Genomic DNA, 13,675 nt, shown 5'->3' on the forward strand with positions numbered 1-13,675 from the left:
ACGCCAAACAACGCTCAGAAATTTCTCATCCACTGAGCTCACTCCTCTCGATACTTCCGAAGAGGGAATGAAGTTGTATCTTTCTGGCAGTTTATGTTCCTATTCCTGTTTCAGAAAGACAGCGTGAGCCCTTCAAAACCTGCACGGAGGATCACCACGGAAATCAGCGGGTCGGGATGCCAGGGGCGATGGCAGGCAACATCCCCCTTCCCTGGTAATCCAGCGGCAGGTCCATGGAGAGCTGCGCTCGGCGGGGCAAGCCACAACCCCCCTGAGCTCTGGGGGCTGGCTGGGGACAGGACTGAACACCTGACGCTTACAGAATAATCCACAGATTTCCTCGCTGAGTACCTTGGCGGACACAGAAGAGGCGAGGGGCATTCATTGATTGATTGCAGGAGAAAAACGAACCGACAACGAAATCCTTTGGAATACGAACTTCTGGGACGTACAGATGAAAGCAATGAATTATTGTGGGGATAAACCCAAGTGTCAGCAGTATGGGAGCGTGGCGGGGCACACCGGGCACAGCTGGAAGCCGGGGGGCTCTGGCCGCTCCTGCCGGGGGATGGGGCCGGGGCGCTCCGGGGCGACGAGGCGGGACGGGCCGGGCTGGGCTGGGCTGGGCCGGGCCGGGAGGGGATGGGCCCCGCCCGGGGAGGTGCCGGCCCGCACTTCCTCAGCCCCGCGGAGGCGGCGGAGCAGCTGCGGATCATGGCCCAGCTCCGGGAGCCGCGTCCCGCCGCGCCGCTGGAGCGGGAGCTGATGGCGCTCGGGTAAGCGGCGCTCGGGGCCCGCACCAAGGGCGCCCTCCGTGACTGCCCTGGGGCGCCGGGACAGCCGGCCGGGCTGGCAGGGCGGGAGCTGCTGGGGCTGGCTGCTGGATTTCGGTGATGAGTGAGGGATGAGGTAACGCGGGGTCTGTCTGAGCGAGGCTGCCGAAGGGCTCCGTGGGTGCTGTGGGCCCTCGGACGGACCCAGCGCCACGTCCCGGTGGCAGGGGTGAGAAATAAATAACAGTTAGAAAAACGAGAGCGAAGACACACGTTTCAAATGTAGTGGAGAGCTGGCGGCAGGGGTGCAGCTTCCCTCAGAGAATCTCTGTGGCCTTGAAGCCATCGCCATCGGAGAGAGCCCGGGTTGTGCCGTGCCGCTTCCCTGCGTTTCCAGGGAGCACCACATCCAGAGGTTGTCCTCAGATCCCTGTCCTCCCTGTGGCATCCCTTCAGCTGCCTCCTTGTAGCTTGGCCTGGGCTCTGGTCTGGAGAGCTGCTATCCTTGCTGGGCCCCGGGAAGCAGCAGGATTCCCAAAGATGCCTGAGGCTTCAGGAGAGAGAGCAGCGGACAATTCACAGCCGCTAGGAGGACATCATACTCACCGAAAAGCAAAACCCCAGGAGCAAAAAGGAAGGCTGAAGGTTGCAACAGACCCTGTTCCCTGTCTGATGTGACTCGCCCATTTTGTCTGCCAGTTAGTTTTGGTTTTTACAGAAGGAAGGCTTGGGTCACTGTCACCGGCAGCATTGCCGCGGGCAAGAAGAAACACGGGCTGGAGGAGCAGCACAGATGGATCTAGGCAGGGTGGGATCAGTGGCAGCAAGGCACAGGGGAGGCAAAGCAGAAGAAAGGCCAGTGATCGTTCTGACAAGGCAAAAAGGCTCTGGTGTCACCTCTGCATTCAAAAAGAATTGATGAAAAAAGAAAAAGGTGTTTTGCTCCCTGAGTACTTGTGGATTAGCACCAACTCATTGCTTATTTTTGCAATTCATTCACTTAGTGATTAATCGGAGCGCAACAAAATGACTTGGAATTGCTATCTTCACACTGCTGCTACTTCCCAATATTTAAAAGAAGCTTTTAATGAAATGCTTACTAACTGAAGCACCTAACACTTATGAAACTAAGTAAATTCACTTTCCAGTGGTACCCAGAGTAGCCATTATATACTTTTTCTTTACACCTGTAGGATTACGCTCATCCTGAAACAGTATCTACAGGGAAGAAGGAAAGAAAAATTGGTTGCTGCTGTTGTGGGAAGCATGATTCCCAATTACCAGACTTTTATTGATTTACACTATATGGTCTGAGTTAATATATGCCAGTAACATGTGCCTATAAACAGCATGGACTTCATCCTCATAGATGGTCTTGTAGAAATGCAGCTTGATGTGGTACTTAATGTGGTATCCATAAGAAGGAAGAGTACAAATGAGAAGGCTACAAATATGCATTTTTAAAGCTGTAGCTACTTTCTTTTACTTCCACTTCAATGGAAAACCTAAACTTTTCACCCTTTTATAGAACACTATGCATCTCCTTCAGGGAAGTGTGCTAAGTTAAATGCATTAAAGTTAAATAAGCAATGCCAGGCAAGGAGAGTCCCTTCCAATTATTAAACAAGGCCCTTTCTTTTCAGCTGGTACTAAAGCCACTTCTTTTTTCTTCTTTTTTTTCCCCCTAAAGATGAAAAAGAAGTCCTCATGCAGCAGACATTCTTGTAGCATAACCTGAAAGATGTCTTAATGTAAATACTTTTTCAGCTGTGACAAATAGGTGTGTCACTCTCTAGACTATAGAATTAAATTTGCAGCCATCACAAGGGTTTTCCACCCTAAACTTAGTCCCACACTCTCATGGTGCAGAGTTCCCCTGACAGCTGATGCAGTATCCAGCACAACTGAGACCCAGTTCTGGTGAGGAGTGTGTGTCCAACAGAGACAGTGGTCATTCAAAAGAGAAACAGCTTCAACATTTATGTACCTTTGGGGGGGAATTTGAAGCAGTTTATTTTAAAGCTTCTGCTTTCTGGTTCAAAAATCAAAGAAGTTAGATGAGGTTTAAAGAAGTGTGAAATGGGAAGGACTTTACTCTTAAGAGAAGAGGCTGAGTATCAGCATATGCTCATAGTTTACCAGGTTAGCTGCTCAACAGAATGGAAAGTTGCAGCAATGTAGTGAAAATTCAGGTTACAGTCAGTTTCATTGTATTGAAATGTATATGGGTGGACCTAATGCTTAATGAAAAGGAAGGTCAAAACCCAAACACATTGTTCAAAACTTGTTGCCTCACCCATTGACTTTGTCCCTAGATCTAGCAAAATATTTAAAAGGGAACACTGAAGTTTGCCAGAAGATACATAAGCACCATGGCTTAAAGGAAAAGGAAACTGACAATGGGATTGTTCTCTGAAGGCCTCTTTGGTTATTCCTGGAGTGAATCCATTTTCCAGTTGCCTTTATTGCTGTTAGAGCTGAAAGGACAGAAGGAATACTGCAGTGTGGAACTCCTGTGGCTGAGCACGTACTGCGTGAGTTTGGGGAATTCCACATTGTTATTTGTGCAAGAGATGAGAATGTGGAATATCTCATCATCCGAGTAATTACAGGCTGGTCTGGTAGCACAGGTTCCCTCCCAGTACAGCATAGTTTGGGTGACACCATTTGTCTGTTGAAAGTGAAAGGCACAGGGCAAGAGGCAACAAATTTCTGTAGCCTTTTTTCCTTCTACAGTCCAAGCTTTCTTTGTCACCCCTTGCAGCAGAGCTATTATACTCTTCCAGGTTTAACAATACCATGACAGATGATATTTGTAAGACTGGACAATACATTTCATGCTTAGTTTGAGTAACAGAAGAGAAATTAGGCCACAGGCCTAGATCGGGTGATAATAAAATTGAGGAATTGAGGAACATGTTAGACTGGAACAGGGTAAATTGTCATAAGAATTTTTTCATCTCTATTTTCTGATTTAAGCAAGAGAAAAATTAAAGTGACTAGAAAGTGGGCCAAATAATGGGTGAAAATCAGAATGAAGGCAGTTGAAAGAAGGGGGAGAGAAAATTGAAGTGAAAAGCAGAAGCTGAGCTAGTGAAAGTCTACCGTTAGAAACCTTAAGACTGGGTACAATGATGTTACTTCCTCTTATTTCTATTTTTAAATTATTTTTTCCCATATGATGGCATCCTTGTGTTCCAACAGAGTACTTTATATAGGTGCATGATTAAGTGTTTCAGTGTAACACATTGAAAGGATGTCTAATAAATACCAATTTTGGTTGCCTGACACACGGAACTTCTGTCTTAGCGTTCTTGCCCTTTTGTAGATTCTCTAGAGCTCTGTCAACTCATGCACCATTAAAAACATTGCCAAAACTTCACTTTTAGTGACGTTGGGTACAGTGAACCCTTTTGCAATTTTCAGATGATGGGTAATGCTTCTAGGGTTTGGTATTAGGAAAAAAAAATTCAAAAAATCTCAAACTACTAAACTTGACAGATAAGAGCTGGAAGTTTCTGAAATACAGAGTGCCAAAAATAAAGAACCAGTGAATCAATTTTATAGTAATTTTTGGATGTTACACAGTTTGCACATAAAAATGGCTCAGAAGAGAATTATCCAAGTCACTCCACATCCATCCTTTCATGGATGAGTGTTTGTGTTCCTTGTGTAGTCTATTATTGTTAAAAAATTAATGCACCTGATACTAGCTACAAGTTTATTCAGCAGCCCCTATTTACACAGGCAGAAATGTTTTGCAAAATATCCATATGGTTTCTTTGAAAACAGCATTATCAGAAATGACAGATGCCATACCTAAGGGCTCTCTGATCCGCAGGGGACATAGATATGGAGTTGCATTAACACTTTTCATTTGAACAACTTGTGTTGTTAAAGAAGAAATGAACATTTTGAGGATGATGTTCTAACCTGAAGAGTGAGTTTCCCATCCCAAACATTGCTGTAACATATTCCTGATTTCACCATAGTGCAGGTAGTTTTAGTCACTGCATTAGCTACACAGAAATCTTAAGAAGAGATTTTACCGTGAGTGCATCCTGTTTTGGAGTTGTGATGATTAGCACAGCTGCAGGGGCACAGCTGGCCAGCACAGACATGGTGTGTACTGTAGCAGCCACCAGCTTATTCCACGGGGAAACCCCACTGGTGACTGGATGGGCAGACCTTCGGGGCAAGGCTGTGTGCTCTGATGAGTTTGAGCTCTCTGGGGTTGTGTCACTTCCTTCTCCTTCCCATAAAAGCCGTGCCAGTAAAGTCCTTCCTCTAAGGTCACCAAAGCAGTCTGACCTGAAGAACAGGCTGAAATCTGAAAAGGCTTTGTTTTTCAAGGGCTAACAAAAGTGATCTCACTGGCTGTGCGTGCCCATCCTAAGACAGGCTTTCACTGGCCATTCCAAAGAGCAGGAAGGACAGTGTGGTCATTCAACAACACACACTGACAGCCCAAATGTGCTTACATGGGTGGGATAAAGAGATTTAGTGTCATTTAGGATGAAGTTAAAGTAGCAAGAATGGATAAATGACAGCAGCTACAAATTCTGAGCCTGAGATTGCTAGTCAAATCATAGAAAAGGAACCCCAAAAAGTTGACTACATAGATTTTTTTTTAATAGGAGAAATGAAATAATTAGAAAAGAGAAATCTCCCAGATGTATATATATCAGACAGGAAGGTATACAGGGCCAAGGGTAGCCAGCAGAAGTGGCTTTGAAGCTGGGAAAGACTTCCATCTGTCTTTCTTCTTGTATTTCTTCAGAGAAATCTCAATCAAGAACCTCAGGCAATTTTTACACTTCTGATGATTTTCAGTCTGAAAGGTGTCAAAGTACAGAGCATATATCTGGATTTTTTTGTGAATACAAGACTCTATAAAGATGACTTTTGGAAGGGCCTTCAGAAACAGCCTTATTATCTAACATTATCCACCATGGTTCAAAAATCAAAGATTTAAGACAATTCAGCTTTATGAAGGACTTTTTAGCGGCTTCAAAGAGATGGGTGTTTGTAAAGCATTTTAATTTCCTTAATGTCTCATTTTAAGAAGGCATGAAGGTAGATACAGTATTGTGTTTTATATCAAGTTTCCTGCCCCAGGTGTAACTCAGAAGACAACCAAAATGTAAGCTGAAGGTGGACTGCCTTTTACAGTTTTGCCAAATGAGCCATAACTCCCATCTTGATATGCCTGCAAATTTCAGAGAACTGCTTAAAAGTTTTTTTTTCTGAAACAGATAAATAGAAGGATTCTCCCTCTGACAAATACTTAAATTTACCTGAAGCATACCTAGTAATGTCTAACCACAGGACTGCTTTGGCTTATTTTTTGTCCTGCTTATTTTTACTTGTGTTGTCAGCTCAGGCTTGATTGTAAGAGCAGACTGCATAGGTGTGTATTTGTTTACCTTCCTGGTGGTCTGTGGTGCAAATTCTAAATTTTCTACAGCATTTTAAAATTTTACCTGTGTTTATGCAATTGGAATGAAGCTTGTGTGACCATTTTCACAGTGGAATATCAAAGTAACCTGATTGAACCATCTGTCACAGCCAGGAAGAGAAAAAACCCAAAACTATGTGTAACAGTCCCTTTGACACCAAGCTCTGCATTACTGTCTCCCATCCACTTCTATTTTTTGAGCTGAACAAGAGGAACACAGTAACATTTGAGGGATTTTTGTCTGAGACAGCATATTTAGGCAAGAAACTGGTGCAGCCTTGTCAGCAAAGTTTTAAAACTGCACTTTCAGACAACATTTTTTCCCAATCAAGGGTTTTGTTGTTGGTTCTTGGTTGGTTTACCTATTTTTTGCATAGTAGTAACATTTCATTAGTCACTAGCCTTTTATGTGTAAGGATAGTGGATTTAAACACAGTATTTTTTAAACTTGACTTCTTTTAAAATTTTAATAAAAGGCTTTTTTTGGAAATAAGGTAACGACGCAGTTATGAGCAACTTCAAACTATGACAACGACCACTCACAGATTTTCTCAACATCTGCTTCTTTTGCACAGAAGTGAGCCAAGCAGCCTTATGAAATCCCACCCAAAACACAGTGCTGCATTCTCAGCTGCAGGTCTGGCCATGCTGATACGATCCTCTCCACATCAGGACAGATCTGACCTTTGCCTGTTACTTACTTGGGCAGTTAATCCCAAAGCGGATTTTGGCTAACAGGTGTTCTAGAGGATGACACTTTGATCTTTAAATATTCATTATTTTATTCTACTGTGTAGATGGACCACATTCTAGAGCCAAAGCAGCAACACCCTGCCTGTATTGAGTTTCACATGGATCTTGTCTTCCTCTGGGTTAACAGTCCGCAGTCTCTCATAAAGCAATTTATCAGCCAGCTGGCCTTTCAAATAGGCAGCCATCCAAATTCAGAGTTAAAACTTTGTGTGAGATGCCAAGTTTGGTGGAAATTTGGGATGAACAGCTAAGGAGAAAGAGGATACAATTACACCTGGTTTCATTTTGAAGACTGCCACGACGCAAGTTCTGGAAAGGGCTGCGATGGCACTCCTGCTTTCAGTGAAACTGTGTTTCTTTGGCTGAAGCAGTGACCCGCTTTGATCCCAGCGCTACAGGCGCACACAGTTTAAAGGGAGGGAAAGGCACCACTCCACATACTGACAAGGGAAGCTTGCTCCCAGCAGAGCCTTGGGTCTAGTATCCCTCCCTCCGCAGCTCCAACCTTTTATAGCTCCAGCTCTTTGTCTTCAGTCTCAGGTTCATTTCCAGCGAGATCCTTGTCTAGTGAAAAAATTGAGTGTTTCTATTGTGGAACATTCTGAATGGAAACAAACCCATAAACTACACTTCCTGGACTTCTTTGCAGGATTTTTTCCCTGTGATTTCCTTGCAAAAAAATTTTCATATAAAAATGAAATTCATTTTCACTGAAGATAAATTGAAACAGTGTTTAGATGTTTTCCTTTGTTGCTCAGACCATGTGTGGCCAAGTGGTAACCACAGCAAGATATCTAATTTTTACTGAAATTCTGACACTTAATTTTGATCCCTTTAATTCTAAGCTTAGGCAAGCATGTTAAATTGCAGATCTTGGCAGTGAAGATGCATTGAGGGAAGTACAAAGTTTATGAGGAGTTTAAGTGCTGCCTGTTTGGCCAGAAGAGGAAGTGTACCAAAGAATATATATATATATCAGGAAATACAGCTTCTGAAAATAGACAAAGGATTCTGTATACCCCCCAAAACTGCTTTCACCTTATCAGCACCAGCACAGACCTGGGTAATTTGTTGCTCGTGCAAGTAGAATTTGCAGAATTTTTTAGATCCAGAAAAACAGTCAGCTGTTTGTACAGAACTCTGCATCAACAAAAAATGTTAATTTTTGAGCAGATCAAAAGGAGGCCACTGAAAGTGGCACAAATCTGTGTAAACTGTGAGTGCCTGTGAGGAGGGTGGTAACTTAAAATTGTAGAGGAAGACTGCAAATAACCCTGCTCCAAACAGCAGCAGCCAGTTAAGAGCTGAGTGAATGGTGCTTTAACCCCTTGTGTCTCCCCAGGTGGTACCATGACAACCTCACCCGACACGCAGCAGAGGCGCTGCTGCTCTCCAATGGGCAGGATGGGAGCTATCTTTTGAGGAAGAGTAATGAAAGGGAAGATTTGTACTCCCTCTCTGTAAGGTAGGGTATGGACAGAGTGAACTAATCTAATGCTGCACTTACTTCCATGTTTGAATGGCCCATGCTTTACAGGTTTTATTTTCCTAGGGCTTAAACAATTTTGAAATATATTTCTATTGGTATAATCCCACTGAATGACATTTTGTTAGAGGAAAAAATTGAATTGGATTTGACAATCGCTCTCATTTTCCCAAATTATGAATTTATCTTATTGGTAGAAAACCTAATTCTATAGAATGGCTGTAAATTTTCAGTCTGCATGATAAAAATCTGCATGTCAGTTAAAAGAGCTTAAGAAACAGCTGAATGGAGTAGAAAACTTTTATGATGAGGATAGCAGCAAACAGTTAACAGGTGCTAACCACACTAGTTTCTGAATCACTGTATAGGAACCATCATCTCTGAAGGACGATCCGGTGTTTGAATGGATGGTTTTACTCCTCTGTTGTGGGCTAAGGTTCAGTCTTAGCCAGGTCTGCAGGACTGATTTGAACAGCATCTTGCAAGTGATAGATATCAGGGCCTTGAAGTCAATTACAGCAGTTTAGGACACAACTGTCCAGGATACAACCAATATAAAGCAGAGGTAGCCTGGCCTGGATACTTCACTACTGAATCACATTTAAATGATCTCCAAGAAAGAGAGAAGTCACGTATTTTAGTGAGGCAACCTAAGGACACATGCAATAGACACACAAGGAAGTCCATGCATGTCAGCTGGGTGGAGCTAACCAGCCCTAAATACATTCGTAGCCTTTGGCAACTGTGTGATACAAGCAGACTTTGAGACCAAAATTTTAAGCTGGCACATTCAAGCTCATTTCTGCTGTAACCTGAGCCTCTGAAAAATTCTTGGCCACAACTCAGCTGAATCACAGTAACTTTTTAAAGTAATTTTGGTCTGTGTGAGGCTGCTGGTTATTTACACCCCTGACAGGAGCACAGCATATGCCATAGAGATTGTGGCTTTCTGCATATTCAGTACCAGAAGCTGTTACAATTTGGAAGAGTGTTGCTTGGGAGCTGAGAAAAGTGCAATTTGCACAGACCCTGTTCTCCAGAAAAGGCAATGATGAGGTGTTTCACCCATTTCTGATAGACAGTGTAGGAGTAAGTGTGCCTATACACACACTGTTGAAATTATTACCACTATAGGGAGCCCTATTTACAAGGAGCTTGGGGAATGCCTGTCAGATCTGAAGGTGATGTTACAAAATGAGTATTCAGAGTAGCGATGACTGAATTGAGTGCAAATGTTGCCAAAAAGAATAGTGGCATTTATAAGTAATAGCTTTCCTTAAAAAAAAAAAAAAAAAAAGACTTTTGCTGGTTAATATTTTTTTACTTCAAAATGTAACTAAGCATTATTTGAGATAACTACCTCAGAAAATTAAATAAAATTTATATGTATCTTGAAGGTAGTTTTAAAGAGCTTTCAGGAAACAACTTATTATAATAAGCTAAAATTTAAATAGTTCTTTTAATAGGAAACAGAAGTGTTAGTTAATGAAAATAAATTTGCTGCTTTAACAGATTCTAGCCTTAGAAGACCTACAAAAGTCTATTTTGAACCCATTCCAATCTTTTGTTCAGCTCTTCATGTAGCGAGAGTTAGCTACTGCGTTACCGTATGAACTGAACAGCCCAGTCTGGAGTTTGATCTTTTATTCTGTTAGTCTCTGTTGTTTCTGGTGGTACAGCTCCTTTGAATACTGATTCTGATTTTAAAATGTTTTACAATTTTTCTACTGTTTAATTTTATGTTTTCTTTTTTGACTAATACTAAAACTTAATTTTAGAATAATTCAATTTTGTTCTGGTACACTTCTGCAGAATATAACGTCAGGATAACTTCAGCAATTCTAGCTGTCATTTTCCTTCTATCCTAAAATGTCTTCTGTAGCTTTTACTTTACTTTCTGCCTCAGCCTTACAAGGAACTTCAGTCATTATTATGGTTTGGGGTTTTTTTTCAAGGAAAAAATGCTTAGACATCCCTTGAGGTTTTTACTGACAGCTGCAGAAGAGAGATTGTATATTGCCTGAAATCCCCTCCCCCATTAGCCAGTTTGAAAAGGAAGTAGGAGGCAGAGTAGAATTTGCTCTCATTGCAACGTTGTCTTGTGAAATTAAACAAAAAGATGGAAAACCCTGTAATGGCAGCAGAGTCACAGCAGCTCGTCCCTGCTGTGGAGCATTTGCACTTGGCTAGTTGTGCCCCAGCTGACTGTAGCACAAAACATGTGTGAGGCCCATAGAGGCATCTTCTACAGTGTCATAAATACTGTTCAAAGATAAATATTTAAATACCTGTTTGAAATCATAATCTTCTTTGGAAGTGGCAATAAATGATGAAAGAGACTATAATTCATTTTCTTCACCACACTTTTTCAGTATATTTGCTATGTAAGTTCTTCGTCAGACAAAGTTTACTCAACTATTTTGGGTGCTAGTAAAATTAACAAAAGTAACTTTTTCACTGGAGAAATACTTGCAGTAAGTGCTTCACTGTCTTTTGAAGTCAAAATAATTGCCCACCCAGGAAGTGAGACCTTGCACACTTCTCTAAATGCCATCAGGTTTCGTAAACAAAAGCTGTTACTTCCCTTACAGAACAAGGACCCTGATTCATGTTTGTCAGTGCCCATCCTAGTGGAACCAATCATCCGAGTACAGAGACAAAGCAAACAAATTCTAAAGCCCTAGGTATTTAAAACTAGGTTTTTAAACTCCTGTTTGGGTGCAAAACAGAGACAGCCTATTTTTCAAAGGGAAACAGAAGACATTTTCAATGAGATTGGGATGCTACTTGAAAAGCAATACACATACTGAGTACACCATCAAGACTAAAGTCCAGTAAGTGAAGGGATTTCATCCTATTTAGGCAGAAGGCTGGAAATCTCTTCTGTGAGTCTTTTTGCTGATGCAAGGGTTAAATTAACCTACTAGGCCTTTCTAGGCTTTCATCATCTCATATATGTAAATCGGCAATTAAAATCTGATGCTCAGATGTGTTGAGTATTAGTGAGGGACAGTGATGGCAGTAGTATAACTACTAGGACAATGATCATCAGCCTGTGATCTGGGTCAGATTCGCTGCAGTGAAAGCTGCTATTTAAGGATTGTACATGCCAAATGCCTTTGGCATTTATGTTATGACAAATTTTCCTCTTTTATTTTAGGGGAAAAGATTCCGTGAAACACTTCCATGTTGAACATACAGGAACTTCATTCAAATTTGGATTTAATGAATTTTCTAGCTTGAAGGAATTGGTCATGCATTTTGCGAACCAGCCTTTAATTGGCAGTGAAACAGGTAAGGAGAGCCATATTGTGTGTGTGAACACATTTATAGCCATGCTCCACAGAGACCTAACTTAAAGGAACTTCTGATGTGTTAGCAAATAGATCTTTTACTAAAGTGCTCCTCTTCATAAATTCACATTTGTATTAACCTCAGGTATCTAAAAAAATTCCACTCCAAAAAAATATTTCTAGTTCTTTGAAGATAAACCACACATAATCTTATTGGGCTTTTGCTAACCTGGGCTCTGAGCTCCTTTTGATTTCTGAGAGGAGGAAGCATTTCAAAATACCGAGAGACATTCTGATAGAACAGAACATTCTCAAAAATGGCAAAACCAAAGCACGGTGTTAGTGAGGAAATAAATATTCATCTATAAAGTTGAAATCCCCCAGTAAGAATAAATGGAAAAGCAACCTAAAATTGTTTGGTTTCACTATTCTTTGTCCAAGGACAGAGTCTCCAGTGTTATGTTCCTCCTTCCTGTAGGGAATGTGTTTTTAACCACCTCTCCTGTTCTGCCTACAGTGCATCACCATGCTGATGCCATCTGCCATCACGGCGATTTGTCTCGCTTTTAAGAGGAGAGAGAAAAGCAGAGGTTTCTTTAACAACCAATGTGCTGCCTGAATTAAGGGTCAAAATATTAAACTTGATTCCTACAAGTGAACTGAACACCATCAGATTAGAATCCCTGGAGAAACAAAGTGGATATTCTCATGATGTCAGTTTTATGTTTAGCTTCAAGGGTAAGAGTTGAAGACACGTCAGTGCAAGTTAATGCCAGAAACTTCGGTATCCTCTGTGGCAAGTGTATGCAAATAACTCAGAGCAGTACTAATTATATATGCAAGAGGCCAGTTAAGTGATAGTTGGCACATGCAATAACTGCAACATGTCACACACCAAACATGCACCAGTACTCTGCTAACACAAACATTAAATTCAAGGGCTGCTTTGCCAATTTCTTCATGCAGTTGTACACTCAATATGGCACTTGTATCTTTCAAAACACTCTCTTTTCAAACTGCTTTCAGGAGTGCTTCTAACACAGAGCTCCTACATGTATCCTCTGTGCCAGTGAGCTATTTTTCCTGTGAAATCAGGCATGCACCCACAGGCCTAGCTCTGTAAAGATTTCAGATGACATAAAACTTGTATTTCCCCATTCCTCACTCCCTCACTGCATGTGTTACAGACATTAGTAAGCAAGACATTGGTTTTATCTGATCTCTATGGATGGGATCAACACTTGTCACCTTAAGTTTTCCTAATCAGATTCTACTGGCTCTGTGAAACCTCTAAGTCAGATGTGCTACAGAATAAAAAAAAAAAAAAAAATTAAAAATGTAACGACATATTAAAAAACCTTCCACCTTACTATACCATGGAAAACAGTAGAGAGGAAGAGAAAGTTAATGCTCGGGCAATGTTCCTTCAGATACAGGTGTCAAAGTTCTCCTGGGTCATGACCATCTCTTGTCAAAAATGGGGTAGGGGCTCAACGGAGTCAACTCCAAGCCAAGCATCGGCAGGTGCAGACATGGCAGAATAATCTTGCTACAGTGCAGCTTTTGCTAGACCTTGTGTACAATTACCAGATTATTCTGTACAAGTGTCTCTGTGGAGGAAAAAAAAAATCCACAGAGAACTTTTAGAAAACAAATACTGTATAAAATGTTAAATTAGTCCTTCCAGTGCTGCAATGGGGCTTTTTGTCCCTGGTGTACAGATGATGACACCCTGATTCTATGCAACAGCTTAGGAGTAGTTTCTCTAGAGTGCTGATGGAGCTGTTCTCAATTTTATTTTAAATGGTAAAGCATTATTTTTCTGCAAGGCCAGAGAGAAATAAACCAGTGTTGACTTTCCACCTACAGCAAGTTGAATAGATCACATTTGCATACCCCTCCCGTGCCTGCA

General features: G+C 41.7%; 1 protein-coding gene across 4 annotated transcripts in view; it reads left to right on the forward strand.

Moving 5' to 3' along the window:
* DAPP1 (dual adaptor of phosphotyrosine and 3-phosphoinositides 1) overlaps positions 1 to 13,675 on the forward strand; it is a 55,184-nt gene that overhangs the window by 34,082 nt on the left and 7,427 nt on the right. For 3 of the 4 annotated variants that reach the window (XM_032109457.1, XM_032109455.1, XM_032109454.1), the window contains exons 2-3: positions 8,327 to 8,449; positions 11,631 to 11,764. In XM_032109457.1, coding sequence (XP_031965348.1) covers positions 8,327 to 8,449; positions 11,631 to 11,764 — 257 coding nt within the window. Of the gene's footprint in view, positions 1 to 666; positions 777 to 8,326; positions 8,450 to 11,630; positions 11,765 to 13,675 lie in introns of those variants that run through there. The other variant, XM_032109458.1, reaches the window with a different exon arrangement.

This window comes from Corvus moneduloides, chromosome 5 (assembly GCF_009650955.1).
Source record: "Corvus moneduloides isolate bCorMon1 chromosome 5, bCorMon1.pri, whole genome shotgun sequence".
NCBI classification, from domain to species: Eukaryota; Metazoa; Chordata; class Aves; order Passeriformes; family Corvidae; genus Corvus; species Corvus moneduloides.